Source organism: Aphelocoma coerulescens, chromosome 1A (assembly GCF_041296385.1).
Source record: "Aphelocoma coerulescens isolate FSJ_1873_10779 chromosome 1A, UR_Acoe_1.0, whole genome shotgun sequence".
Lineage (NCBI taxonomy): Eukaryota > Metazoa > Chordata > Aves > Passeriformes > Corvidae > Aphelocoma > Aphelocoma coerulescens.
In genome coordinates, this window is record NC_091014.1 from 52669717 (window position 1) to 52695150 (window position 25434).

Genomic DNA, 25434 nt, shown 5'->3' on the forward strand with positions numbered 1-25434 from the left:
TTAGGCTTTAAAAAAAAAAACAAAAAACCAACTAAAAAATAAAGCGCTTCAGCAGTCGACTCTCCGTTCTAATTTTAATGCAACCTTTTCTTCTTCCTGGTTGTCTTTGCTGATATAAAAAAATATATTCCAAGAGAAAGCAAATCTGCCTCTGCAGAGGGATTGCATGCATGTGAATGCAGCGAGGAACTGAATTATGAGACCCCCCCCCGGGATTATCACATACGTGAAGCAGTGACCCTTCTGCCCACCCGTTTATGTTCCCTGGACGGGGGCCAGAGCTACCGCTGATGGCAGAGCAATTATCTGCTCCAGCCAGACCTTACTTACTCCACACTGCACTGCTGAGGGGGTCCCTGTATATAAGATCGTCTGAAAACATAAATCTTTGGGTGGAAAGAAATATGCAATTAAAAAGAAAAACAACAAAAAACCAAAACCAAAACAAACAAACAAAAACCCAAAAAACCAAACGCCCTCCAAACCCCAAAAAACAAAAAAGGCTAAGAAAACCCCAAACTCAAACAAAAAAAAATCTATATCTCAATTAATATTATATTTTATACAATTGGGTATTATACGATCTACATATATTTTATACATATACACACATGTTATATATATTTGTAACTGCATATATGCAGCATGTGTATATACATAAACCATATTAATATTACATTTTATATGATTGGGTATTATACAATCTACATATATATTATATGTATGTAGATGCATATATATTTTTATATTTATGTATAGACATGTGAGTTTAGACTCTTTTTGGAATCAGAGTTTTGGCTTGTTTTCATCCCAAATCCCTCAATATTTCCAGAAAGTGAACTGAATCTCCATAGGTTGTGAAGATACCCAGACCACCTCATGGCGGGGGGGGGGGGGGGGGTCACCCATCCCCACCCAGCTGCACTATCACTAACTTCAAATAACCCTCTGGAATGAGTTTTATGCTCATCTCTCAGTACAGCCTCCCTGGCAGAATAGTTTCCCTCTCCTGAAAGGATTCTGTCTACCATTAGATTAATAATTTCCAGACTGACACTGGCTTAAATTACCAGCTTTTTTCCAATGTAATCAGTGACATGTTTACTCCTGAGTGTCTCACTTCTCTATTTACAGTGACCCAAAAGAATGTCACCTTGTAACTCTGACAAGATTAAAAGGTAGATAGAAGGTAACATCTGAAGTGTACTAAACTTTCTTAGTATTTAAAACATGTTGATCAGAAAAGGAAAGAGTAGGATTGGAAAGAATAGGATTGACTATACTGAGTAGGATTGGCTTCTGGCAGCATTGTCAACACAACAAACTGATAATTTATGAAATATAGGCTGTGAATTGTATAGTGTACTTCATGACACTGGATAACGCTATCTAATGCTCTTCACAATATTTTATCACAATGCACATTTTTAGGGATTGATTTTGATCCAAAGATTGCTACTATCCATGGCTAAGACAATGTTTATTTTTATTAACTCTTCAGAAGATTTGTTATTTCCTAATTTAAGGTGGTAACACCGTGACAATGAGTAGAACCTGGGCGTCTGGTGCAGATGCTGGGCAAAATGTACATTAAATGACAAACCCTGTTTGATGGGGTGGTTTTGGGCAGAAGAAAGGTGGAGCAGGTCTGGAGGCAGAAAGTAAACATAGGGAGAGCAGATATGCCAGAGCACAGTGGGAGGGCAGCCTCACGGCGCCATCACCAAATGACTCACAGAGCCCGGGACACCTTCAACCCTGCAGCACCTGTGAAAGGAAAAGACATCACCACTGGATAAGAAGAAAGGTTAAGAGAGGATGAGGAAAAAGGGGAACAAAACCAAAATGTACACACTATCAAGAGTTATGCTGGAATAAGCACTGGTTTTTAATTTAAGAACATTCATTTTCAAGACTGCATTTGTCAATTGAATGTCATGTTGTGCTTTCCTCCATCCCAATTTCCTTTGCCTGCAAGACTGAGATGTGTCCTGCAAGGTCATGATTCGACATGTACCGCTCCTCTCATGAAGTAAAATCTTTCTTTAGTGTTTAACATGAAGATTTTCACAGTTTGCAAGCATGATCATTGAGGTCTCAATCTCATGTGCAGGTAGCAAGAGTCAAAACACTGCAAACCCCTTCTACAAACTAGATACAGGGTCATAGAAGTTACTTGATTTGTAAAGCTATTTTTAGGAAGAATGAATGTCTGGATCTATGCTTCAGCGGCATGGTACACCTACATTCCAATATAGCTGCATCTATTGTCAGTGCCTTTATTCTTGCCCCTCTGGCACACCCAATATTTGGGAGAACGACAGGGAAGGGAATCTGATGTATTTGATAAGATCCTGTTTATTACTAAAAATTGTGAGGAACTAATATCCAGTGCCAAATTTCTTGCTTATATTTTCCAGGTTCCAGCTCCTTCTCCAGATCACACTAATTTACTCCCTCATCAGCTCTACATATTCTGGCAGCTTTATGCTTCTCACATACAACCATAGTCTACTGTCTACGTGGTTCTTAATTTTCTTCAGTTGCAAAGGAAACTTCTCTTACTATTTGTGAGGCTGGTCACCAAGCACGATCGACTACTGACATTCTTTTCTTGGGTCCATACAAGCATTTGCTGTTGCTTATTAAAACCACTGTTGGGAAATTTGTGAGACTGGAAAATGCCCCTTACAATGTTTTGGGACTAAATGGCAGAATAAATCCTACCTATGGCCCACCTCAATAGTGATCTCACCAGGTATCTGCCACCTGAAATGGTACCCACATCGGTGCCTGTAGGTTGCAGAGAAGGGACTGAGGTGCTGTGCAAGCCCACTGCAGTAGCAGGCAGGTCTGTGCACAGCTCACCTGGCCTCATCCGATGTACTTTCATTTCTATACTTAGGAAGAAAATGTCATTCACAATGTGCACACAAAGCTGTCACACAAACCAAGGGTTTCTTTGCATCCTTAAGCAGGAATGACTTTGCACTCCAGGGTGAAAGCGACAGGATGAGAGGACATAGTCTGATGCTGTGCCAGAGGAGGTTTAGGTTGGCCATTAGGAAGAATTTTGTCACAGAAGGGGTGACTGGGCATTGGGATGGGCTGCCCAGAGAGGTGGTGTTGTCACCGTCCCTGGAGGTGTTTAAGGAAAGACTGAATGTGGCACTCAGTGCCATGGTCTGGTTGACAAGGTGTTGTTTGGTCATAGGTTGGACTCGATGATCTCAGAGGTCTTTTCCAAGCTAACAGATTCTGTGATTCTGTGAAATGCCTTCCTTAGCAGAACAGTCTGACAGTAACATGCCAAGTACAAACTGGAGACCCGCAGGGACATTATCTAGGCGAGGCTTCATATCAGAAGGTGCTCGTGTCCCATGTGCGGGCTTGCGGGAGCTCCCCGCCAGCGACATTTCCGCGAACGCGGGTTCCGAACGTGGCAGAACGTTCAGGCCGCTGGGTGGGGCCGCCGCACCCGGAGCTGAGGGCAGGGGCAGGACTACAGCTCCCGGCGTGCCCCGCGCCCGCCGTCGCGCGCGCCCCCGAAGCCCCGCCCACGCGCGGCGCGGCGAGGCCGGCCGGGCTGCGGTGCGGCGGTAGGGCGCGTCCCGTGACGTCACGGCGCAAAGCCAATCCCGGAGCGGGGAGCAGAACTGCCGGCGTTCAAATCCTCCGCCTCCCCCGCCCGCCCCTCACCCAGCGGCCCCGGCGCGGCGGCGGCGCGAGGCTCCCGCGCCTTCCCCGGCAGCCACCGGCGGCGGAACCCCCGAGGAGGGGAGGGGAGGTGAGAGGAGCGGCAGCGGCAGCCGCCGTTAGCGGCCGGCGGGGGGGGCCGCGCGCGAGGTGAGGCGGTCCCGCGGGCTGACGCGCTCCTCGGCCCCGCCTGCGGGGGGCGCTCCCACGCGCGGGCGGGGGTCCCCCGTCGTGGGCGCGGGTCACGCGTGTCTGTCCGCGGGTCCCTCTCCACACTCCCGCTCCCCGCGCGGAGCGGGAAGGGGCGTTCCGGCCGTGCTTTGGGCCCCGTTACGTGGGGCCGGCGGGGAGCGTGTGGCCGGCGCTCGGCAGCTCCCGCAGGGGAAGAGGGGAGCCGTCGGCCGCCCCTGGACCGAGCGGCGCGGGGAGGCTGTCAGGGGCTGGCGGGGCGGGGACCTCTGGCTGCCGCCCCGCGCTGCCATGCCCCTTGTTGCTGGGCGAGCAGCAGGTAGCCGGAGTGTTGTCTGTTGGGGTCGACGAAGTGTTGTAATTAAAGCATTCGTCTGAACTAACTTTTTTGATCATCAGGAAGGATAAAGTTTCATACAGCCTTTAAGTGAGTAGGAAACCTGTCTTTAGGCATTTCCAGATCTTGGAATTGCCAAACAGACTAACTCTTTTTTTTTTCTTTCCTTTTTTTTTTTTTTTTTTCCCCCAAGCTTTCTCTGCAGAAGAATTAACAGTGAAGAGACCTCTGGTAGGTTGACAGTTGGGTGTGGCTGACGTGTGCTATAAAACATGCTTCAGGATGTGATGCTGGATTTGTATGTTGAGATTAGGAGGTAGTCTGTGTGTAAGGTGAAGAATGACAAAGGAGATTCAAGGGAAAGAGAAGCCAAGAGGATGAGTACATCTGTAAAGAAGATGATCATAGTAGAACGGAACTGGTTTTTAAAAGTAAAGTTGTTAATTGAACTAGGTGAACAGACTGACCTCTTCAGATGTTAACTTCTCTTCCTGTCTGGTAAAGTCATGGTTTGGAGCATGTCCTCTTTTTTCTTCCTTCTCAATGTTGGATTGGCAGAGGCTGTGGGTGTCCACAAGTTTGATGTCAGTGTGGTCTGGTAGGAGTGGAGTAAGTCATGTGGGTTTCTTTGTACTGGCAGCACCTACCTGAGAGGATAGTAATCCTAGAAAAATTAAGTTCTTCAGCCTTGGAGATTTTCCCCTCTTGTTTCCAAAAGCAATATTAAAATTAAAGACCCCTGAGGAGAAGCCATACTCTGGCAAAACTGGAGGCTTCACAGATGGATGTCAGGAGGAAAGCATGTATATACAGCTTCTGTATAGGGGTTATTTTAAAACCAGTGCTGTTGAGCTCTAAGAGAGAGTGTGGGATCACTTCTAAATCAGACAAGAATGGAAGGGAACCAGTTTTCTGTAGCAGGAATGAAGCTTCATCCCTTCTGACATCTAAAGTCTAAGTGTGTGGTTTGTAAGCATTAGTTATGTGTAGTCTTTTATCTCAGTGGAGGTAGTGGGATAGGAAATGTACTCAGTTTATCCTACTGAATGGATGGAGGCCGGTTCCTTCACACAGTGATTAATATTCATTAAATAATGCTATGCAGATGCTACCTGGCATGGCTAGCTTCAAACTTGTGCCTCAAGGCTAAATATTCACTAATTTACTGTGAGTATAAGATCATCCTGTTTAATGTGTGATGAATTTGGGTGGAACATCTGAAAGGAAATGGCACCCAGAAAGCTGAGGGAGTTTTGTATGCAGCACACACATTTTCAGCAACTCGGTGGTTCTGGAACAGTGCTGACAAAAGCACTACTGGGGATATCACTGGAAAGGAAAAGCAACTGTGTTCATTCTAGCTTGCTTTGGAGAGCAGGGGAAGCATGCAGCATATATAATTAAAGGATGGGGTTTGAGACAAGAGGAGTATTACATTGTAATTGTTAGTCTTGCACAAAGAGTAATGTCTTAATGTGGCCTTAATCCATAGTTTTACCTACTGTTTATTTATGAAGTATAACAACTCCATCAAAATCCAAGTCTTGCCAGTGTTGGGAGAATCAGCACCATCTGACTGTTTGGCTTTGGATTATTAATCTACCTTAGCTGTCTTAATTGAGCTTTGGGGAAAGTATTGATGACACTGAAAACTCAATTAGATGTCTGAGTAACAAAAGCCACATTAGTGTTCAAATAAATATTATTTGTACAGCTTATGTATTGTAGTTAGAAATTTTTATGATGACAATTTCTTTTAATTGACAGCTCTCAACTTTTGGAAAAAGCGGGAAAATGGCATCAGAAGACATCACTAAGCTTGTGGAGTCACTTGCCAAAACCAAAGTGGGTGGTGGACAGTTGAGCTTCAAAGGCCAGAGCCTTAAACTCAACACGGCTGAAGATGGTAAGAGAAAATACCTTTGTGCTTGGAAGCGTCTCCCTGAAGTTGTAAAATCATGTGGTAAACCTTCTGCTGATCCTGCATGGACAAATGGTCATAATGTATCTGTGATGCAGGGGTCCATCAGCTGCAGCTGCTTCTGATAGAGACATTTCCTTCCCTTCTGGTACCCTGCTTTGACCTGGTGCCCTGGCAGTGCTGCAGCTGCTGTAACTGGGGTTTGGGTGCCTGGTTTGCAGTTGTTGTATCCTTGGTGTTCTAAGTGATTTTCACAGTCACTGGGCATTAGAAGTCAGTGCTCCTTTTAAAAGCAGTGAAGAAGTGCATCACAGCTCTTGGAACAAGATGTGCACAGAGGAATGGGCTGGTATGTTAGCCTGCTGCAACAGCTCACTTTCTTTCTGTCTTGGTGTATGTATGTTTCACAATAAGCCTTACAGTGGCTGCTAATGTAAATATCTGGAGAAAATGTATATATTCCTATATCAACGTTTCTGCCAAGATAAGAAAACCAGCGTGTTTTTCAGAGAGGCTATTTGCTCTAGTGCTTTTTTTTTTTTTTTTTTTGCTAATGCTGAAGGTGGAGCATTTTATGGATTGGTTTAGTAGTTCAAAGGCACTGAACTGTGGGGAAAGGCCTTGGAGCTTGGGAACAAGTGCCCATTGGCAGGAGAGACTGCAGCTTGCTTCTTTGCCTTGCATAGGATTACTGTAGAGTTAAACTGTTCCACCCTGACATGTTTGCTAAACAGACATTACTTTTGCCACTCAGTTGGAACATCTTCCTGTTGATGTGACACCAATTCCCATCAACTTTTAACTTAGTCCTTGCACTTTTGTAGGGACATGTACTCTAGCCTTTAAACCACGTGCTGAATGGCAGAGGAATTTTATTTGGGAAGTAAAGAAATTAATTTTTGCAAATAGGAGGATGTCTATCACAATAGAATGAGAAAAATAATGAAAAGGAAGGGTAGGGAATGAAGAATGTTCTCTCTGGTGACCTGACACTTTAGCTCTGTTCCCATTGCTGTTTCAGGGTCTTTTCACATAATGTTCACCTGTTTTTGCTAGAGGTTGAGCAAGTATTACTGGATCTGAGGGTTACTGTGGTAACCAAGACAGTGTTTGAAAGACCAACTAGATTATCTGCTTCTTGCAGCTGAAGAAGTGATCAAGCAAATTGAGGAATTTGATGGCCTGGAAGCCTTGCGCCTGGAAGGCAACACAGTGGGTGTGGAGGCAGCAAAGGTTATTGCCAAAGCCTTGGAGAAGAAAAGTGAGCTCAAGGTGAGATTCTCAAGTGGGGAGTAGTCAAGGGGAAGAAATAATGTGGAAATACTGAAGGCCTGTCTAGGCTCTTCCTGCAGGAGCCTGCCTTGAGTTACCTCCAAAGCTTGCTTGATGGCTCTTCCAGTAGGAAGAGCAACCTTATGAAAATACAGCATAACCTGGAGACTTTGGGATAATGGGAACACCTTCTGCACTCCTGACTTCCTGTTTAGAAGGCTTCCAATCTTGAAGCTAGGAAGCTGTGTGAAGAAGTGCCTCTACTGAAGGCAGCATCTGTAAGCCAAGAGCCATGGCAACAAAATGAAGTTCTCTGGAAAGCTGAGTCAGATCTTCTGGAGAGTGAGTCTTCAGCGAATGTCTGAGTAGCTAGGAAATAATGGAGGAAATGCAACAGGAGGTTTATCTTTGCCCAAGCTATGTTTCCTACTGTTGCTCTGGCCTGATGTTAAGGGGATGCTGTGCTGCTAGAGATGCTACACTGTCCCTTGAAGGAGAGTGGTATGAAACATTGATACACATTAGTCATCAAAGTGTGGCTTTTCAAGTTAAGTTCGGATTGTTGAGCTTCATATCTTAGTAAAATCTGCATTCCTAATGTATTCTTCTGTTTCCTGTTGCTTTTTTCTGTGGTAATTTTCTCAGCAGAAAAAAAATCCAGCTTGAACAAAACCAAGAATTCTTGTATATATAATGTTTATGGTGTGCACTTCAGTTACTTTGTCCTTGCAAATGAAAGTGATTGTAACACTGATTCTTGCAGCTCTTTAGTACAATCAAATGACAACCCAAGGGAAGGGAGACAGCATTAAGCTGTTGCCAGTGATATAAAGCAGCTTGTATGTGTAAATGTTTATTACAACTGTGTTGACCTAAATATTTTAGTGGGTTTTATCTGTATGCTTCTTATTTTAGAGGTGTCATTGGAGTGACATGTTCACAGGGAGGCTAAGGTCTGAGATCCCTCCTGCTTTGGTAAGTAAAAATGAGATCTGAGACTTCTGACTAATATAACCTGTTTTCTCACCTGTCATGCTTTTTGTATGAGTCTGTATTTTGGTACAGAGCTGATCCTTCTCTGTGCTGTTAACACTAAATGTCTCAGAATAGGTGACTGATTCTCTTTTGCTCTTCCTGTATGAGGTGGAGAGGAGTCGATTAAGTGATAAATACGAGTCCATGCTAGTGAAGGAACTTTTCACTGGGAAAAACATCTTCATGACCCAACAGATAGAACACAAAGCCATATGATTTATTTAGAAAGCTTAACTTTCATTCTAAGACCATTACAGACCTCTGTCTCCTTGAGTCCTGTGAAGCCAGAACATAAGCTCAACATGATGAAAACAGTATTTCTTTCAGCAGTGTGGAGGGGGAAACTCACTTTGGAAAGCATTTGACCTAAAGGGATAGGATACTGTCTTGGTAGCTGCTTTATGGTTATCTTTAGCTTAATTTGCACAACTTCCTCTCTGGATTTAGCAGTAAAGTTTTATTTCCCCATGCAGCTTTGCAGAATGTCTTCAAAGTGGAAATTTTTTTGCAGCATCACTGTCATACCTAGCCACTGCAGTGATGCTGTCACTAAAAGTTAATCCATTCCCTCCCACCCACTGCCATCTGTTTCCTTACAGATCTCTTTGGGAGATGCACTCATCACTGCTGGAGCCCAGCTGGTAGAGTTGGACCTGAGTGACAATGCCTTTGGGCCAGACGGTGTGCGTGGCTTTGAGGCGCTGCTGAAGAGCCCTGCCTGCTACACTCTGCAGGAGCTCAAGCTCAATAACTGTGGCATGGGCATTGGTGGTGGCAAGGTAAGGGTTGTCTCATCTTTGGTGACTGCCAACTCCCCTGCTCAAGGCAACTACACCAGGTTCTTTGGGCTTTTGTCTAGTCAGGTTTTGAATATGGAGACTTCACAAACTCTGAATAGTCTATCCCAGTGTTTAACAACCCTCACAGTAATAAAGGGAATTTGTGTTAAAATGCTATTTTCTCTGCACTGGCTTGTGTGCATTTGTGTCTGACTCTGCCTTCTTTATACCACCTTTGCCCCTCATCTTGTTGTTCTGGGCAGATAGATCTTATCCATACTTACACATGGATAATATCTCCCCTAGAGCCTTTTCTTCTCCAGCCTTAATAATCTCAGGGGTCAGTAAAATTCTCCAGTTCTTTAATCATCCTTGGCCCCCTTTGCTGGACTCACCCCAGTAAATCCATGTAGGAGCCTGGTATTGGAGGCTGTGCTTGGATGCATTTCACAGGGCTAAGTAGAGGAGGATCTGACCTGCTGTGAGTGCTTTTTCCCAAGGCAGCCCAGTAGAATTCCTTTGATTCAAATGTGTACTGGTAGCTCATGGTCAACTTCCTATCCATATATGCTTGCCTGATTAGAAGCAAAATGTTCTTGATGGCTCTGTGTGTTTTAGTGTTGCAAAACTATCAATTCTTGCCTGAGACCACAGTGTGCAAGTGTTGCAGGTAGAGACAGTTTTATTGTATACCCTATTCTAGAAAAGGTACGTTTCAGTGATGCCCAAAGTATTTCTTGAGAGGTGGTCTGCAAAACACGGTAGGATTCCTGTCGAATGATATGCTGGGGAGTATAATCTGCTTGTTTTATCTTTAGATACTGGCAGCCGCTCTGAAAGAGTGTCACAGGAAATCAAGTGCCCAGGGCAAGCCTCTTGCTTTAAAAATATTTGTGGCTGGCAGAAATCGTCTGGAGAATGATGGTGCCACTGCCCTGGCTGAAGCCTTCGGGGTGAGTATCAAACCAGAGCTGCTTTGACAGCAAATTGGAGCAAGGTATGATTCAGTGCTAGTGTTGATGCACACAGAGTTTGCCTCATCTTGGAGGCAGGAGCTGGTGGTCTGTTCACTAAAGTCATGATGTTTCTTGCTGCTGAAACTGGTGTCTTCAACAAGTGGACTTAGAGTTGGTAAGTGTTTATGTGACCTAAATTTCCAAACACATAACTAGTAGCTGTGTAAAGTAGTTACCTGAGGGAGAAATAGTCATCTCCTGAGTAATTTAATAGTTCTGTTTCTTTTCCTCTCTCTATGGTAATGGTTGTTGACTGGCACTGGGGTAAGGTATCCCATCTTGTCCTCTTGAGTGCCGCTTTGCTCATTCATCTGGCAAAAGCAGCCCAGTGTTTTTGCTAGGATCATCTGATAAGAGCTTAAAGTGTTGCCTGGCTTTCTCTAGCTGTCACTGACCCACTTGCACTTTTTTGGGAGGAAGAGAATTCACTGTGGTTGGGACCACCTTAATTCCCTTTTCTTACCTCAATTGCTGCTAGAAGTGACTTCTGAGTTATAATGCGTGTTGTCAGGCATATTGACAATGATATTGCAGGTTAGAGGCTGACTTATTTCATAAAGAACTGCTTAGATGTGGTTTTGATTAATCAGTAATCATGGCAAAAATAAGACTTTTTAAATACTTAGGAGTTGTGTAACAATGTGATTCATGGAGAATCAAGATTGAATGGCACTACCAAAATGGGGTTAATCATCGTGACATGCTGTTTAGTCCATAAACAATATTTGTACTAACTTTCTTACATGCTTGCTTCTGTGGTCAAGGCAAAATGTAGATTTTAATTAGAAAATTAAAGTGATGTTGTGTGGTCTGTTTTAGTGTTGTAGAACTGCAGGTGAGGAACTCTTAGTTTTAAGTTATTTAGAGTAGGCATATAGGACAATGATACTTGTCTCTTTGAATCAGGGCTTTGTGTTAATCTGACACTTGCCATGTGTCTGCTATTGCACTTAGATTTGTGACAGAATTGCTGGTAAATAATTCACTGTAGAAGAACTGGTAGAGTTTTGAAACTCAAAACAATTTTAAGTCCTAAGAATGGAGCAGTATACTCTTGAGCTGAAGTATGTTTAATAAAAGCTGTTTTATCTACATCCTTTTGTAGATCATTGGTACTCTAGAAGAGGTCCATATGCCACAGAATGGAATTAACCATCCTGGCATAACAGCACTGGCACAGGCCTTTGCTATCAACCCACTGCTTAAGGTTATAAACTTGAATGACAACACCTTCACAGAGAAAGGAGCTGTGGCCATGGCAGAGGTGAGTTGTTTTAAGCAGCCGTTTTGAGTTTTGTCTCAAGTCTAGTTGACATTAACACCTTTGGATTGGTGGAGCTGCATGTCATGCTGCAATGGGAAAGATGACATTCCAGAAGTAATAGGATGTTCACTTACTTGCGTGTCTACTTTCAATTCTGTGCTGTCTTGCTCTGCAGACCCTGAAGGCTCTTCGGCAGATTGAAGTGATCAACTTTGGGGACTGCCTGGTGCGTTCGAAGGGTGCTGTTGCTATTGCTGATGCTGTTAAAGAAGGGCTTCATAAATTAAAGGTATTGTCTGCTTGCTGTCCAGCTCTTTTGAAAAATGCCAAGTTTTCCATTTCATGTTTTTCTGTTCATTCTCCTACTGCTGCTGATTACTTTAAAATAGGATTCAGTTCTGTGCAGGTTCTGTGCTCACAACTGAAAAGCAGCAAGCTGTGCTGTAGATCAATGGCATCCCACCATCCAGCTAGGGCTGTGCTATGTGGAGGTGTACCAATGATCTGCTTAGTCTTTGCTTGATGTTTTTGCAGCTGTTGGCTCAACTCAGCAAGTGCTACTCAAGAAATCTAATAATGGAAGTACCTGCTATTAGAATTCCCCGGAGCTTCATGAGTGGGGACTGACACAAAGCGGACTTCATTAACAGCTTGTAGTCTCGTCAGCATTTCATAGCTCATACAGTTAATGCTTTTTCTTTGTTAGAGCATCAATCAAAGGTCCAAGTATTTTTAGTTTTTTGGTGATACCACAGCCTCCTACATCAATATTTGCACAGGACTTGAATCTGACAACATTCTGGCTAGGCTGAAGTCAAATTAATAATGTAAGCAAATTAGGATCTCTAGAAACACCTGCCATGAGTCATAACTACCCTGAGACAGATGCTGAACATGGGATTCCTAATCTTGCGATCAAAGACAAAAATTAATCTAATATCTAATTATGTGTATGAGCCTGGTACAGAAAGAAGTAGGTTCTTTGTGGTGTGTGATCCCTTGCTTGGGCTTCTGCTGGTTCTACTGGAACTTGTCTGAATCTCCCAAGAAAACTTAAGTAATGGGGTATTGAGATGAACAGCCAGAGGTTAAATTCTTTCTTCTAGAGCAGAAATGGTTAAGGGAGGGCAGCATGAAGCAATTGCAGCTGATTCATTCTGTTCAAGGACTGCTTCTCTTCTGCTGTTAATATTCAATCCCTTTTCAGGAAGGGATTGATTGAGCACAGTGGGGAATGGTGGGGGATGGTGTCTGGCTGTTGAGTAACTTTACTCTCACTAGTGCACATGGTTTCTTTGTTGGCTGGGTCTATCAGAAGTAGTACCACTCATGGCTTGGTTTTTTGAAGGCCTTAACTCGTAACTGAGGTGTCAAAGGAAATGTCCAATCTGTTTAGTACAGTAGCTGCCCTTCCTCTGTTAGACTTACTGGAGTGTGAGTTTTGGCGTGCTCCTGTGACCCTTGATAAGTGAAGCTCTCCAGTCAGCTGACTGCAAATCTGAAATGTCTGCTGCCTTTTAGGTGAGCAGTGATCTGTAGGTATTTTAAAATTACCACCTTTAATAGTGCCGCTCTTAACACCAGTATGTTTCAAAATTCCCCTTTTAAGTATATGAGGTAGGAGTATGTCAGGGTTTATATTCAATTAATAACACTTTTTTTTGTTGGGAGCCACTTCAAATGAGTCTTTCCAGGACACTTGTGAGGACATGAAATTTATGGATATGATGTTAATAGGAATTCTGCAGACAAAATGTTCTTCTGCTTCTTAGGAACTGAATTTGTCTTTCTGTGAGATCAAACGAGATGCTGCTCTGACTGTTGCTGAAGCTATTGAAGATAAGACAGAGCTGGAGAAGTTGGATCTCAATGGTATGTAAGTTTGCAAGATCAAAGTATGTCTGGTTTGATTCCAATGAGAAACCACTAGGAAGAATGTTGACAGAACCACATTCTATTCTTGCAATTGTCAGCATATAAAAAACAGTAGCTGAACTTGCATGATGTTGGGACAAGAAATGGTTAGATCTTTAAAGTTTTCTTAAACCACAAACTCAGTTAATTTTTAAGCATTTTTTATACTCCTCATAAGGTGGAAAGATTAGGCTGATATCTGTACCTTTTTTCAGTAAAACTAATTATTCAGTTATCTCAGATTCTTCATACTTGAAAACAAAAACCTCTGTGTGCAACTCTGCAGAAGTATGAGAACTTTGGCTTTTGCTGTTCATACTTTGGGCCACTGCATTTCACTGGTTCTGTGCTGTGTGTTCTTCTTTTAGAATTACTAAGAACAAGAGCTATTTAGAAAGTTAGCAGGAAGTCTTTCAAACACTCAAACATTAGGGCATTTTCATCTCCAACCATTGTATAATGTTGCTGAAATTTGTTTAACAACTGTTTGCTTCTGTCTGATAAGTGCGGTTTGTGTTGCTGCCTCTAAGGTGTTGTGCAGAAATGGCATATAACTGTTTGATTTCAGAAACAAGGGATAGACAAGAATATACAGCTAAGTCCTCAAGAACAAACTTGTGTGCATCTGTCAAGTCTGCTCCCTTTCCTCTATCAACCTAGGTAACTGTCTGGGAGAAGAGGTATGTGAGCAGCTCCATGAGATCCTTGAAGGCTTCAATATGGCATCAGTGCTGGGATCTTTGAGGTAGGCATGATACCAGCGTTTAAATCGGAAGTTTGCTGACAATTCTCATCAATACTTTTATTGATCTCATTTTAAAATGAGAACTCTCTCATTGCTGATAGATGTTGATCTGAGTGTGGAGCATAGCCAAGGATGTCTTAAACTTGTCTGGTTTTCATTGATGGACTTACCTTAGCATTAGTTGCAGATTGTTTGTTGGTCTTTTCTTGGTATTCTCAGCTGGGTGATGGATGATTGAGTGTCTTCTTGGTGTGTTGTAGGTCAGATGTGCTTCTTGCAGTAGGACTTTGAGGAGAGGCTGCTCTTTTGTTCTTGTAAAGTTTTGAGTGCCAGTGTATAGGAATTCCAAGTGTGTAATTAATGGAATGTGTAACATTCAACCTTAGTGATGATGAAGGGGAGGAGGAAGATGAAGAGGAGGAGGAGGATGAAGATGAGGAGGAAGAGGAGGAGGAGGAACAGCAACAGCTGGAAGAGAGAGGAGCAGAAGAACAGGAGTCACTGACTCCTAAGAAGATAATTGATTCACAGGTAAGCTTACTTCCAGATGGATTCTTGTTTCATCAGATGGAGGAGCGTAAAGGAGGAAATGAGATCCTGGTGTCTGAACTTGAAGTGCTGACAGGCAGTCACATTGCTGCATGGGCTGGCACTATTGTAACAGGGAGATAACATTCAGGAAATAAAATGGATTAGTTGAAAAGTGTGTGTTGTAAAGTGTGCATGGTGTACACATGCATGGAGGGAAAGGCTGAGTAGTGGTTGTAGCAAAAGTCTTCCATGTTCAGAAAGTGGTGGGGACCTTGTACATGCAGTGGCATGCCCTTGTGCTAGCATATCCTGGCCATTCCAACTCTGGGCTTAGGTCAGCCTCAGGCTGTTTTCAAACAGAACAAATTCTGACCTGGTATAGCTGTGCCCTGACCTGTCCCATCTGCTTTTGCTGAACCAATTTATTTACTTCCAAGAGTAAACTTGAGATGGATTCTGCCTGTTTCAGGCTTCAACTCCAGTGCCATCTCCTCCTGTGGATGTTGCCACGTTCCTTGCTTTCCCATCACCAGAGAAGCTGCTGCGACTAGGACCAAAGTGCTCAGTGCTGATAGCTCAGCAGGTAGGTGCATTGGTGCTTGTCTGGGCTTGATTTTTCCCTCAAAGTTGTTTTGCCAGAGGTGATAACTTGACCTAGATTTGCATCTTTTCTCCAGTGATCCCAAAGAACCTTATGGAAGCAGATGACACAGTTAATGCTTAAACTGGCATCAGAGCTTCTACATAGAGTAATTTTGTTGCTTGTGCCTTGTCATATGGCCAAGGCAAAGCTGATGTCAGTCAGCTGAAGGCTGTAATTCTTGCCACAGCCCTAGCAGAGATCCATGTTGTGTAGCTGTCTAGCAGTGAACTGATCTCTATTTTTCTCTTTCAGACAGATACATCTGATGTAGAGAAAGTAGTTGCAACTCTCCTAAGGATATCCTCAGTCTTCAAAGATGAAGCCCCAGTGAAAACAGCAGTGCATGAAACAACAGGTGACTGGGCCTTTCTTCACTTTCTGGTGTGACCTGGTTCAGTGCCATAGACACCACTGCAAGGTGGGACAAGGCCCCTGTGGGCCAGGCCATTGGGCCTTTTTGTCCCTGGCGGATAACAGTGCCAAGCTGTGCCCTGCTGTTGTGTGGAGTGGAAGATTCATTCTGAACCTGGCATACTTTGTGCTTCCAAAGCTGGGCAATGACTCTTGTAGTGAGCCACTACTGCCCTTACTGCATCTCCTTGATGCTGGGCTCTCAATAGCCAGTAGTTCTGGGTTTCAAGGTCAGTTACCTTTCCAAGGCTGTTTATTTAAAAAGTGTTTTGCTGGAAGTAGCCTCCCTAGTGTAATGTTATGAGACTGTAAAGAGAGAACTCCTAGTTGATGTCTCCCTTTATCAGTCTGAAACATCTTTAATTTCTTCAGGAAGCAAAGACTTCCAACATTCCAAAGCAATCTTCAACCAAGGGACCTTTTCTCACACTATATTGTGGAGTAGTAATTTGGGTTAGGTCTGATTAGTGTGTGGACTAATAACATCCCTTCATGTTTTTGCTTGGAAATAGGAACTTCCAAACATTCCTGGGTATCTGAGCACTGCCTTTCATCTTTTTTGAATCCCCCAGCAGTTCATTTCTCCCATACATGAACTACCAATCAGTATTGTGCAAAAGAGATGGATTAATTATTTTTAAGACCATTTAAGGTGGCATACTGTATGTTTCCCTAGTTTGAAATTTCTTTGTTTGGAATTCACAGACATGGTGAAACTGTTGTCTTACAAACAGTAACACAATACTTCTCTGCAGCTGGTTATGGGTCCAGTCAGTGAAAAATAGTCAGTTGGCACCTCGCTAGTGCACCTTGGCTCATGCCTGTTATGAGTTATCTCCAGTAAAAAATGGAACAAAGGATATTACTGTTGTCTGAAGTGTTTATCTTTATTCCTGCTTCTAATTGCCAAGGTAGAACTTGGCAATTACTTTCCTTCCATAAAAGTAGCCATCAGCTGACAGTGAGGGCCCTGGTTAATGTCTGGCACTGTTCTACATCAACTCTAGTGAATTCTGCCCATTCTAAGAAAACAGAATTGTCAGAGGTCAAAAGTGGGTTGCCTTGCCCACCCTGTAAACATGAGAGGTTAAAGCACTGGTTTGCCCATTGTTTGTGGCACAGTATTGGTCTTGAGGGAGCCCAGAAAACAGCTGAACAAACTTTCTCATTGTGTTCTCTCATTCCTTGTGGTTTCAAATGAAAGGCGAGTTGTTGCTGGCCTTTAAGAAGTCAAGGCTCTACCTCTTGGTGCTCTAGTTCATCTAACTGTGTTTATATGCATGTATGCACACAGCATGCATGCTCAAATGCACCAGGCAGAGCATCTGGTGGTGCATAGGACTGGGGTGTACTGCATCTGAAGCTTGGCAGTGTGGGAATTCTCATGTGAGCTTTGTGTTTTGTTGGATTTTTTTGAATTTGGTTTTTTCTCCCTTATACTTAAGAGTTTTTACTTGTCTGAGTGTTTCAGAGCTTATAGCTATAGAGACAAATGAAGTCTTAACAGATACGATGTCACAAAACTCATTTAACAGCTGAGTTTCTGTATGATCCGTCTAAATCTTAAAATCCATAGGTGTCCTTTATCTGTATAGCTAAAAATAATGTGCTTATCTCTTTTTAGATGCCTTGATGAAAAAAGCCTTCAGTTCTGCCACATTTAATTCAGATGCATTCATCACAAACCTCTTGGTCCACATGGGGCTACTTAAGGTGAGGAAGCAGGAAAGAGTTAAGTCATGGTCTGTTTAGGCTGTTGAAGACCAGACTGGCAGGATTTTGGGTAATTATGTTGCCATGGAAGCAGCTGGGTGCCTGTGCATGCCTGATGCCCAGGGACAATGGAAGTCTGCAGGTCCAGCAGAAACTGCAAATTGCGAGGTTGCATTAGGATGAAGAATGTGTCACCTTTTTGTACATCTCCTGCTTAATGTGCTCTGTATTCTGTCCTCCCCTGAAGGCAGGGCAGTAGTGCTGCTGCTGGACTGTGGTGTCCATAAAAGCCATGTCAATATTATTAGTTAATGGGGTCCTTTAGGGCATTTCTTGAGAGCATGTCTCAAAAATGTTTATCTGCTACTCATGCCGGATCAGTGGCATTCAACTTCATGCTTATTTGCCAAATGCTAGTGTTAAGTTATTAGTTACAAGTAATAAACTTACTGTGAGAAGATGGAGGGTCAGTAGGAAACCTGTGATTTGCACAGAATTAGTAGCTTTATTTTCAGTGAGGTGACTGTGGAGAGGTTCTGTCTGCAGACTTAGACACCTTTGCCTGCGTGTGCTACTAGGATTAGTGTTTTTCACTGCCTTAAGACCTTGAAGCTGAGAATGGAAACTTGGACTAAGACAATTCTAAACTACAGAAAAGCCATAATCTGTTATAGCAGCCTGCTATTAAATAGGTTTATGAATGTCTTTCTGGTAATATCCAGGTTGGGTTCCAAACCCTTGTTGACATGCACAGATATGACTTAATTTCCTAAAAATCAGTTTAGCCTCTCTCTGTGTTCATTGTACACTGGACCAACACTGAGCTTCCCACTTATCAGAAAGATCAATGGAACCCAAGGTGGCAGAATGCCTGTTCTGAGGACTGCTACCTACCTCTTGCCCATATGGAAAATAGCAATATGCATGAGGCACAAAGCACAGACCTGTGCTCCAGAAGAGTTCTCTGAGGCCAGGAAGTGGCACTGATGATAAAGCCCTGGAGGATCAGTCTGCTGATTGTCATCTGTGATATGCCTAATTCATCACCAGCCCCCTACATGTGGGGAAGGTGCATACTCCATTTTCAGTCCTATGTAGCTGGAAGCATGTGAGCAACAGATATTAATACTGTGAACTCCAAGGTCATACAGCAGCAACACAGGTCTATGTCCTGTCTGCAGAATGAGGGGTTGTGTTGAAATGCCTGTGGAGAAATAAATGGGAGCAATGTAAGAGTTGGGACGTGTAGGGTAGCATCACATTAGGAGTAAGAATAACTTATGTGTCATGTAAGTGAGGGGATGACTATTGGCTTTATCTTGTACATAATTGTGAGATCAGTCCTGGGAACACTGCATCAAGTTCTGGAGGGAGCCTGATGAAGAGCTGGAGATGGTATAAAAATGAGCTATAGAATAATACAAAAAAATTAAGGCAACTGAATGCTTTATGGATTGAAGTCTGGTGAAATTCCTCAGGAGAATACTTTGACACAGAGCATCTGAGAAGATTTGGCTGTTTCACTTGGAGGTTCACTACTTCCCTTTCCCTATTACTACTGCTGTCAGTTGATAAGTACTAGAATGTTCTTGATATGTTATTTCAGGTGCTGGTGCTGGGAGACTATGGAATTGGCCACCTCTGTCTTGTACTTAATCTAGTGACCAGCTTTCTCTGCTACATTCAGCAGAGAATTCATTGTCTGTGAATTACAGCAGGTTAAATCAAATCCCAGTTGTCTGATGTCTGACTTCTTGTCCATTTCTCAGAGTGAAGAGAAGATCAAAACTGTTCCAAGCCTCTATGGTATTCTCATGACCTTGAACCATATGGTCCAGCAGGATTATTTCCCTAAATCCCTGGCCCCAGTTCTCTCTGCTTTTGTTACAAAGTGAGTATTGTATTTGCCATGCAGTCGTCTCTGTGGGAGCTTGTGGAACTGTTTGAGGGTTAATAGCTACATGTAAGCTGTTGTGAAAGCCCACTAAATGCCTGGTCTGAAATCAAGAATTAATATCTTAATGGGCCTCTATTTTATCTTGTTTACTGCAGTATGTGAGGTTCAGAGATAAAAACAGAATCTTAATCCTAAAGAAGGAAAAGTGGGAAGTTGGCTTTGCAAAGAAGTGGCTCTGAAGCAGAGACTGCTAATGCCTCTCACAGAAGAGCTGTTTTGAGCTTAAGGAAACCTGCTGGGTACACTGGGGTCTAACTATGCCCTCCAAGTCATCCTTCAGCGTTAAGAGGGTCAGCAGGGCTCTACCAGTGTTGTCATGCTGTGAGACACTGAACACCAGCAGATGAAACTGCAAAATGCAAAGACTGAATTTGTTTTTAAATGGAACTTCCTACTGTGACAGCAACCAAGGTAGTGATTTTTCTGAGAACTAAATTGGGAGCATAAGTACTGAAGAAGCTGCCTGTACTTAATGTTGTTACTTCCACTATAGGCATAGAACCAACCCCTATGCCCACCAGCTTTAGCTTTTTTAATGTATTAAATGGCTATGGAAACCATATTTCTCCTGAATTAAATCAGTGTCAACTTCAGCATTGATGAGATTTAGGGGACAAAACCCCACCAAATAGATTTGCAATAGGATTGCATGCTACTGTTCAACAGTCAAAGGAAAAACAGTCCAAAAATGTCACTAGGCAAAACAGCAGAACCCTGAAATCAGTTTGGGGCTTGGTGGCTGGCTCAGCATGGACCATGTGCTGTGTAGGGTGAGAGCAGCTTTCTAGCAGGTTGCAGAGTGAAGCTTAAGCCTTCTCAATTTCATGGTATATGGGTTATATGCAGCTGCTTAGGATCCCTTCCTGGTGAAAGGTGGCGGCATGAGATAGTTGTGGTCAGTATGAAACACAGACAGTAGGAATGCAGTCAAATATTGGTAGTCTGTCTTGGTTCCACTGGGCTTGGAAGCTGGCCAGTTATGATAGGGGAAAAGAATTTTTCCAAGCATTGGTGTGGCTGAAGCTGTCAAAGCTGATATGTAGCAGTGGTTTGTGTGCATAAACACCAACCATGCTAAGGTCAGTTTTGGAAAAAAAATGTATCTTGTTTACACATGTGCAAATGCTACCTGGAGGCCCTTCTTGTGAAGCACTTTGCCTGTTGTGTCCTCTCTTTGTGTTGATCAGGTTAAGGCAGTTACAAGCCAGTGACCATATGCTTTACCAACTGAACAAATACACCTCCAACTCAATCATTATAGGTTTAAGCAAGAAGTACCAGGACTTGCCTTGTGAAGTTACCCAGACACATCACTGAATTTCTGCTGTTTCTTACACTGCTACCTTGCTCTTGCTTGTTGATCAAGCCCCAGCCCTCAAAATGGAATTTAAATTGCTGGAAGCTGAGAATACAGGGCATTTGACTGTCCTAATTGTTTATGTCAAGCAACTCCCAGAGGAGCCTCTTAACTCTAAGCATCCTGACAAATTTTGTTCAGAAAAGATAGTTGTCTCCCCTCTCCCTGTATGTGTGCATGTAGCCTTCTCCCAATAAGTGTTTTTAAGCTGTAGATGATGCTGTATGTGACAAAGAGTGAAATTTTGGTCTTCATGAATTCAATAAGAAAGAACCTTTTGAATCCAGAGCCAGCAGTTCACTACAAGAACAAGAGGGGAGAGTCTCTTGGTGAAAGTATGAGACTGTTCATAGGTTTTGCAGAAGCTCAGTGAGAGCCTCTCTCAGTGGAAGGCAGATCTGTCTGCCTTCCTGTGGTATGTACTGTGCTAATGCCAAGCTTCCACTATCCCTGGTGCTATGAAATTCTTCAGGCTGAAGTTTTCTGCCTTACAAACATGTTGCAAGCTGTGATTTTATAGGGAAACTTTTGTCCTGTGCTGCATAATGAAGGCCACACTAGATACAAGCAATCTATCTTTGTTATATAAACATAAGCATTTCTTACAGTGCTTTCCCTAAGGACAACAGCTGTGTGAGCACTGCTCAGCAGTCACTGAAACATCCCTGTGTTACCAGCACTGCTTCCAGCACAAATCCAAAACACTGCATCTCCTGTGAAGAAAATTAACTAGTCCAGCCAAAACCATCACACAGCTTCTCAATTAACCACTATCCCTTGTCTCCTCTTGGAATTCAACCAGAGTAAAATTGCAATCCTAAAGTTAAACCTTTACCTAGTAATAGTCAGAGCTCATGTGGCCTCTGTTTCTGCAACAAATCTACGTCCACTCTGTCAAACCCATGGTTCCTTCACTTCACATACCAGAAAACTGGTATGCATTTTTGTGGTATTTTCTATTTATTTTTTCTCCTTTTGGTTTGCAGTTAGCTCTTTTGGGCTTTTAGAGCTGAAAAGTTCTTGTAGCTGCCTAGGCCAGAGCTCTGCTGTCTTTCACTGCAAGGAGCTTCTGGAGTAGTCACTTACCTTCTTCCTTTTTTGACAATCTGTTTTTGTAGGCAAAAACAATTCAATAGTAATTACAGAATTATGGATACAGACTGTAAACAGCATCCATCTTACTCTGCTTGCTGTCAAGCCTTATTTGAATTTTTTGGACACAAGAGGGTGCTGTGAATCCACATGTGCTTTTCCATAATTTTTTAGGTGGAAATACTGAAAATATGTGGATGTCTGCCTGCCCACTTGTGACTTGCTGGAGGTGATGGGGGTTTTTGGTTGGTTGGTTGGTTTTTTTGGGTTTTTTTTATGCTGCTCCTTGCTGTTGAATTGCATCACATGTCTCTTTCAACAGTCTGCAGCACAGAGTGGCAGGCAGATGGCCTCCTCTAGCAATAAAATCCTCCTTATTTGCTGTGGAGCTTAGTGTTGGGAGAGGGGGCTGAGGGATCTTGTCTGTGATCAACATCAGCAGTCCAGGTTCTCTATTTCCAAAAATGGGCAGCTGCCTGGATGGAACCAGCCCCCTCATTGCAAACAGGGCTGGGTCCTCTAAAGATGAGGGCTGAAATACTTCTCCCAGCCATGTTGAAAATAAACTCCAAGCTGTAATTCTGTGACACTGTGTGTTCAGTGCAAGGCATTGAATGACTCTTGGTGGGGGGAATAAAAAGGGTTAAGTCTTCTCCAAGATGTGCTTCTGTTAAGTGGCAGCAGCCATGGAGTGCTGTACCAAATGACCTCTGCAGCTCTTGTTCCTGTGCTATACACCTGGAGGTGAACTTGCTCCTTCCTAGATATTCCATTCTTTATTTCAGCTCACCCTTCTTTTCCAACTTGAGTAGGCTTCACAGTTGTTCATTGTTAAAGGTTATTTTGCTGTGGTGAGGTGGGAGAGAGGTAAAATTAATGATTTGCATTCTCAGAACAGTGGAAAGCATTGGATTAAAATTCTTTGGAGGAAGTTCCCTAGTGGATGGATAGAGACGGGTAGAAGTTTCAGTGATGCTGAGCCAGCAATTAGCCTGCAGAAACAGAAATATACATTACTGGGAGGCGATGGGAACATTACAGAAATTTAGCCTCACGTTAACCCTTCTTTGAGTGTATTCCCATTGTTTACTTTCAAGGAAAAGATTATTCTGTGTAAGTCTGATTACCTTTTGCAACCTCTGTCTTGGGCCCTTTCAGATCATGTTCTGCAGGTTCTGTGTGCTGTTTGTAAGGCACCCTGGAAGGTGGCCCAGCAAAGCTAGTCAGATGCTATTGACCTGAGGGAAGGAGAGGACAGGAGGTTATGTTGCCTCTTTAAAAGACTTAAAAAGTCCCAAGACCAAAGTCACCATCAGATTATAGATAGCAGATGACTTGGTGAGAAAAGATTTGAGTGCTCAAAAAGTCATCTCCTGTGTTTTGGGGCTCTAAACAGTGAAACTTCATGGAAAATCCCATTGTCAGAAGAGAGGGAAGGGGGTTTCCACCCCTACCTCCATCATTCTACCCAAAATGAGACACTGGGCTGTAGACATAAAAGTCAGCAGCAGATTGTTTATAGTTATGAAAATAAAAGTTTTCATTCTTGGCAATTGTCTTCCTGACTTGGACTTAGCAACAGGAGAGAGAGTTTTCCACAGCAGGCTCTGAAGGGGAAGCAGTGATCTGGGCAGCAATGATGGAATGGTTTTGGAAGAGATAACTGAGGGTAAAATTTGTAGGTTTTGGGGCATACATGCCCAATGCATTGGAAATAGTGTTTATTTGCTCAAAGACAGACACAAAGCCATTCTTAAATTCTGTATTTTAAATCTATCTCTCTTCTTTCCACAGACCAAACCGTGCTCTTGACTCCTGTTCATTTGCTCGCCACATGCTCTTACAGACCCTCCACCAGCTGTAAGAGACAGGAGATGTGCCCTTCCTTCCTCATAGGACTGTCATCAGCAGAGAACTCGGAGCTGTGTAGTGGGAGAGGATCCCAGAGGCTGTACAGACACACTGTCCTTTTTTTCTCCCTGTAGAAACTCTGCCCTTCCTTCTGCTTTCATAAACTTGAACAAATCCTGCTGAATTGTCTTCCTACTCCTCTTGAAGTGATTCCCTGATCTGTAGGGCAGGTGCTTACGCTAAACTAAGTCCGTACTGCTGTGAGCTCAGCATGAATTGAAGAGTTCTCCATTTTGGTTGCATTGGCAAGGGTGTGCCAAGACTAACACGGGGCCCAGAAGAGCTCTCATCTGGATCAACCCACTTGGGCATTTTATTTTATTGGACTTTGACTCCATTTAGCACTGTGCCATAGGGAGGCTGTGCTGCTGCTGCCCTGCTTCTCTGGGCCACAGGGGGTGCTGCTCATGGGTCAGAGGGGTGAGGTGTGATCCCCCCTCTGGTTCTTCTTTCAAGTCTGTTGTCAAAGGCAGTGTGTGGCTGATTTTTATTTTAATATACTCTTCCCCTTCTGCTGTGGCTTGGAATATTTGTGTAGTGGTACTGATCCTGGTGGCCATTGCTTAAGGGAGCAAGCATATTTTATTGTAAATTTTTTTTTGCCATTGCCTGTGTTGTTCATTCTTCCTGCCCTTTTCCTTCTCAGCCTAATTAATTAAGCTCGGTTTGGAAATTAATACAATCCATGAAATTCCTGTGGAATGTGTTTCCTTTCTCTTCCCTTTGACAAAACACCAGGCCTGTGTGCACTGTTCATGTGTTTGAAAGCCAAGCCTGTGTAAGAATATGGAGAGAGAAGGCTGTGCTTTTCTCTTCCACTGAACAAGTAGTAGCAGATGCTACTAAAGCTGTCTGGAGGATTGTCCATATGAGTTTGTGGTACCTGCCTGTACCACTCCTGAGCACACAAAATCACAGGCTGGTCCTGCTCCATCTTCTTCCAAGCCTCTGAGAAGGAACACATCTGTTTAGGCAGCGCAGAGTTGTTCCTTCCCTCTCTGTTTTCAGTTGGAGACTGTTCATCCTCCCTTACCGTTGACATGCAGGATAAATAGTCCTGGGACGAAGGCAAGGAGATGGAGTTGGCTGTCCCTTTGTTGTGAGAGGCAGTGTGGGCCACAGCTGGCACATGCTTGGCCTTGGTGCAGGAAAAGCTTGGTGTGAACTGACAGGGTGTGCAGCAGCATGGACAGAAAAAAAGGCTTGAGACACTGGAATGAAATAGTGTGTGGTATGTGCCAGATCTACTTGGATACACCCTTTGCTTAAATTCCTCCAGTATGTGAGCCTGTTCTGGTGAAACTGGGGTGGCTGGGGGAAGTTTGGTGTGGCTGTGATCCAGCAGACTCAAGAAAGCAGCATGTCTTATCATTCTGGTAGCAAAGTGCTGGCTTTTGTATAAGAGCAGTGTCCCCTCATTAAAAAGATGCTGCCCTAAGGCTAAGAGCAAAATGCATTTTATTCCAGTTTCCCAGGCTGAAGCTGAACTCCCCTGTGTCCAAACTGGTAAAAATCAACTGAAGGTTGATTTTTATCTGCACCTACAGGAGTTTCAATCACTGCAGTCTCAGCCCTGCCTTCTCCACCTCATCCTGTCCTTGTTAAGTTTTTCTGTGAGCTCGAGGGCAAAATTGAGACACAAAAAACCTTT

At 43.4% G+C, this 25434-nt stretch overlaps 1 protein-coding gene across 2 annotated transcripts; it reads left to right on the forward strand.

Annotated features, from left to right (window-relative positions):
- Nucleotides 1-3680: 3680 nt before the first annotated feature.
- On the forward strand, nt 3681-24485 carry RANGAP1 (Ran GTPase activating protein 1). 2 transcript variants are annotated; one of them, XM_069002695.1, is made up of 16 exons: nt 3681-3787; nt 5990-6128; nt 7288-7415; nt 8331-8390; nt 9050-9229; nt 10048-10182; nt 11351-11509; nt 11685-11798; nt 13282-13381; nt 14084-14168; nt 14555-14699; nt 15169-15282; nt 15595-15697; nt 17378-17466; nt 19236-19357; nt 23667-24485. In XM_069002695.1, the coding sequence occupies exons 2-16, from the start codon at nt 6017-6019 to the stop codon at nt 23734-23736; spliced, it is 1716 nt and encodes a 571-aa protein (XP_068858796.1). In that variant the 5' UTR covers nt 3681-3787; nt 5990-6016; the 3' UTR covers nt 23737-24485. The 2 variants fall into 2 exon arrangements, with proteins under 2 accessions (XP_068858796.1, XP_068858797.1); XM_069002696.1 differs by lacking the exon at nt 3681-3787 and adding an exon at nt 4420-4453.
- The last annotated feature ends 949 nt before the right edge of the window (nt 24486-25434 follow it).

Bases quoted from the DNA above. Each gene is read 5' to 3' on its own strand.
- RANGAP1 (XM_069002695.1), top strand. From the start codon at position 6,017: ATGGCATCAGAAGACATCACTAAGCTTGTGGAGTCACTTGCCAAAACC. The intron at 11,799-13,281 runs GTATTGTCTGCT...TCTGCTTCTTAG, and splicing joins AAGGGCTTCATAAATTAAAG to GAACTGAATTTGTCTTTCTG. The intron at 19,358-23,666 runs GTGAGTATTGTA...TTCTTTCCACAG, and splicing joins CTCTCTGCTTTTGTTACAAA to ACCAAACCGTGCTCTTGACT.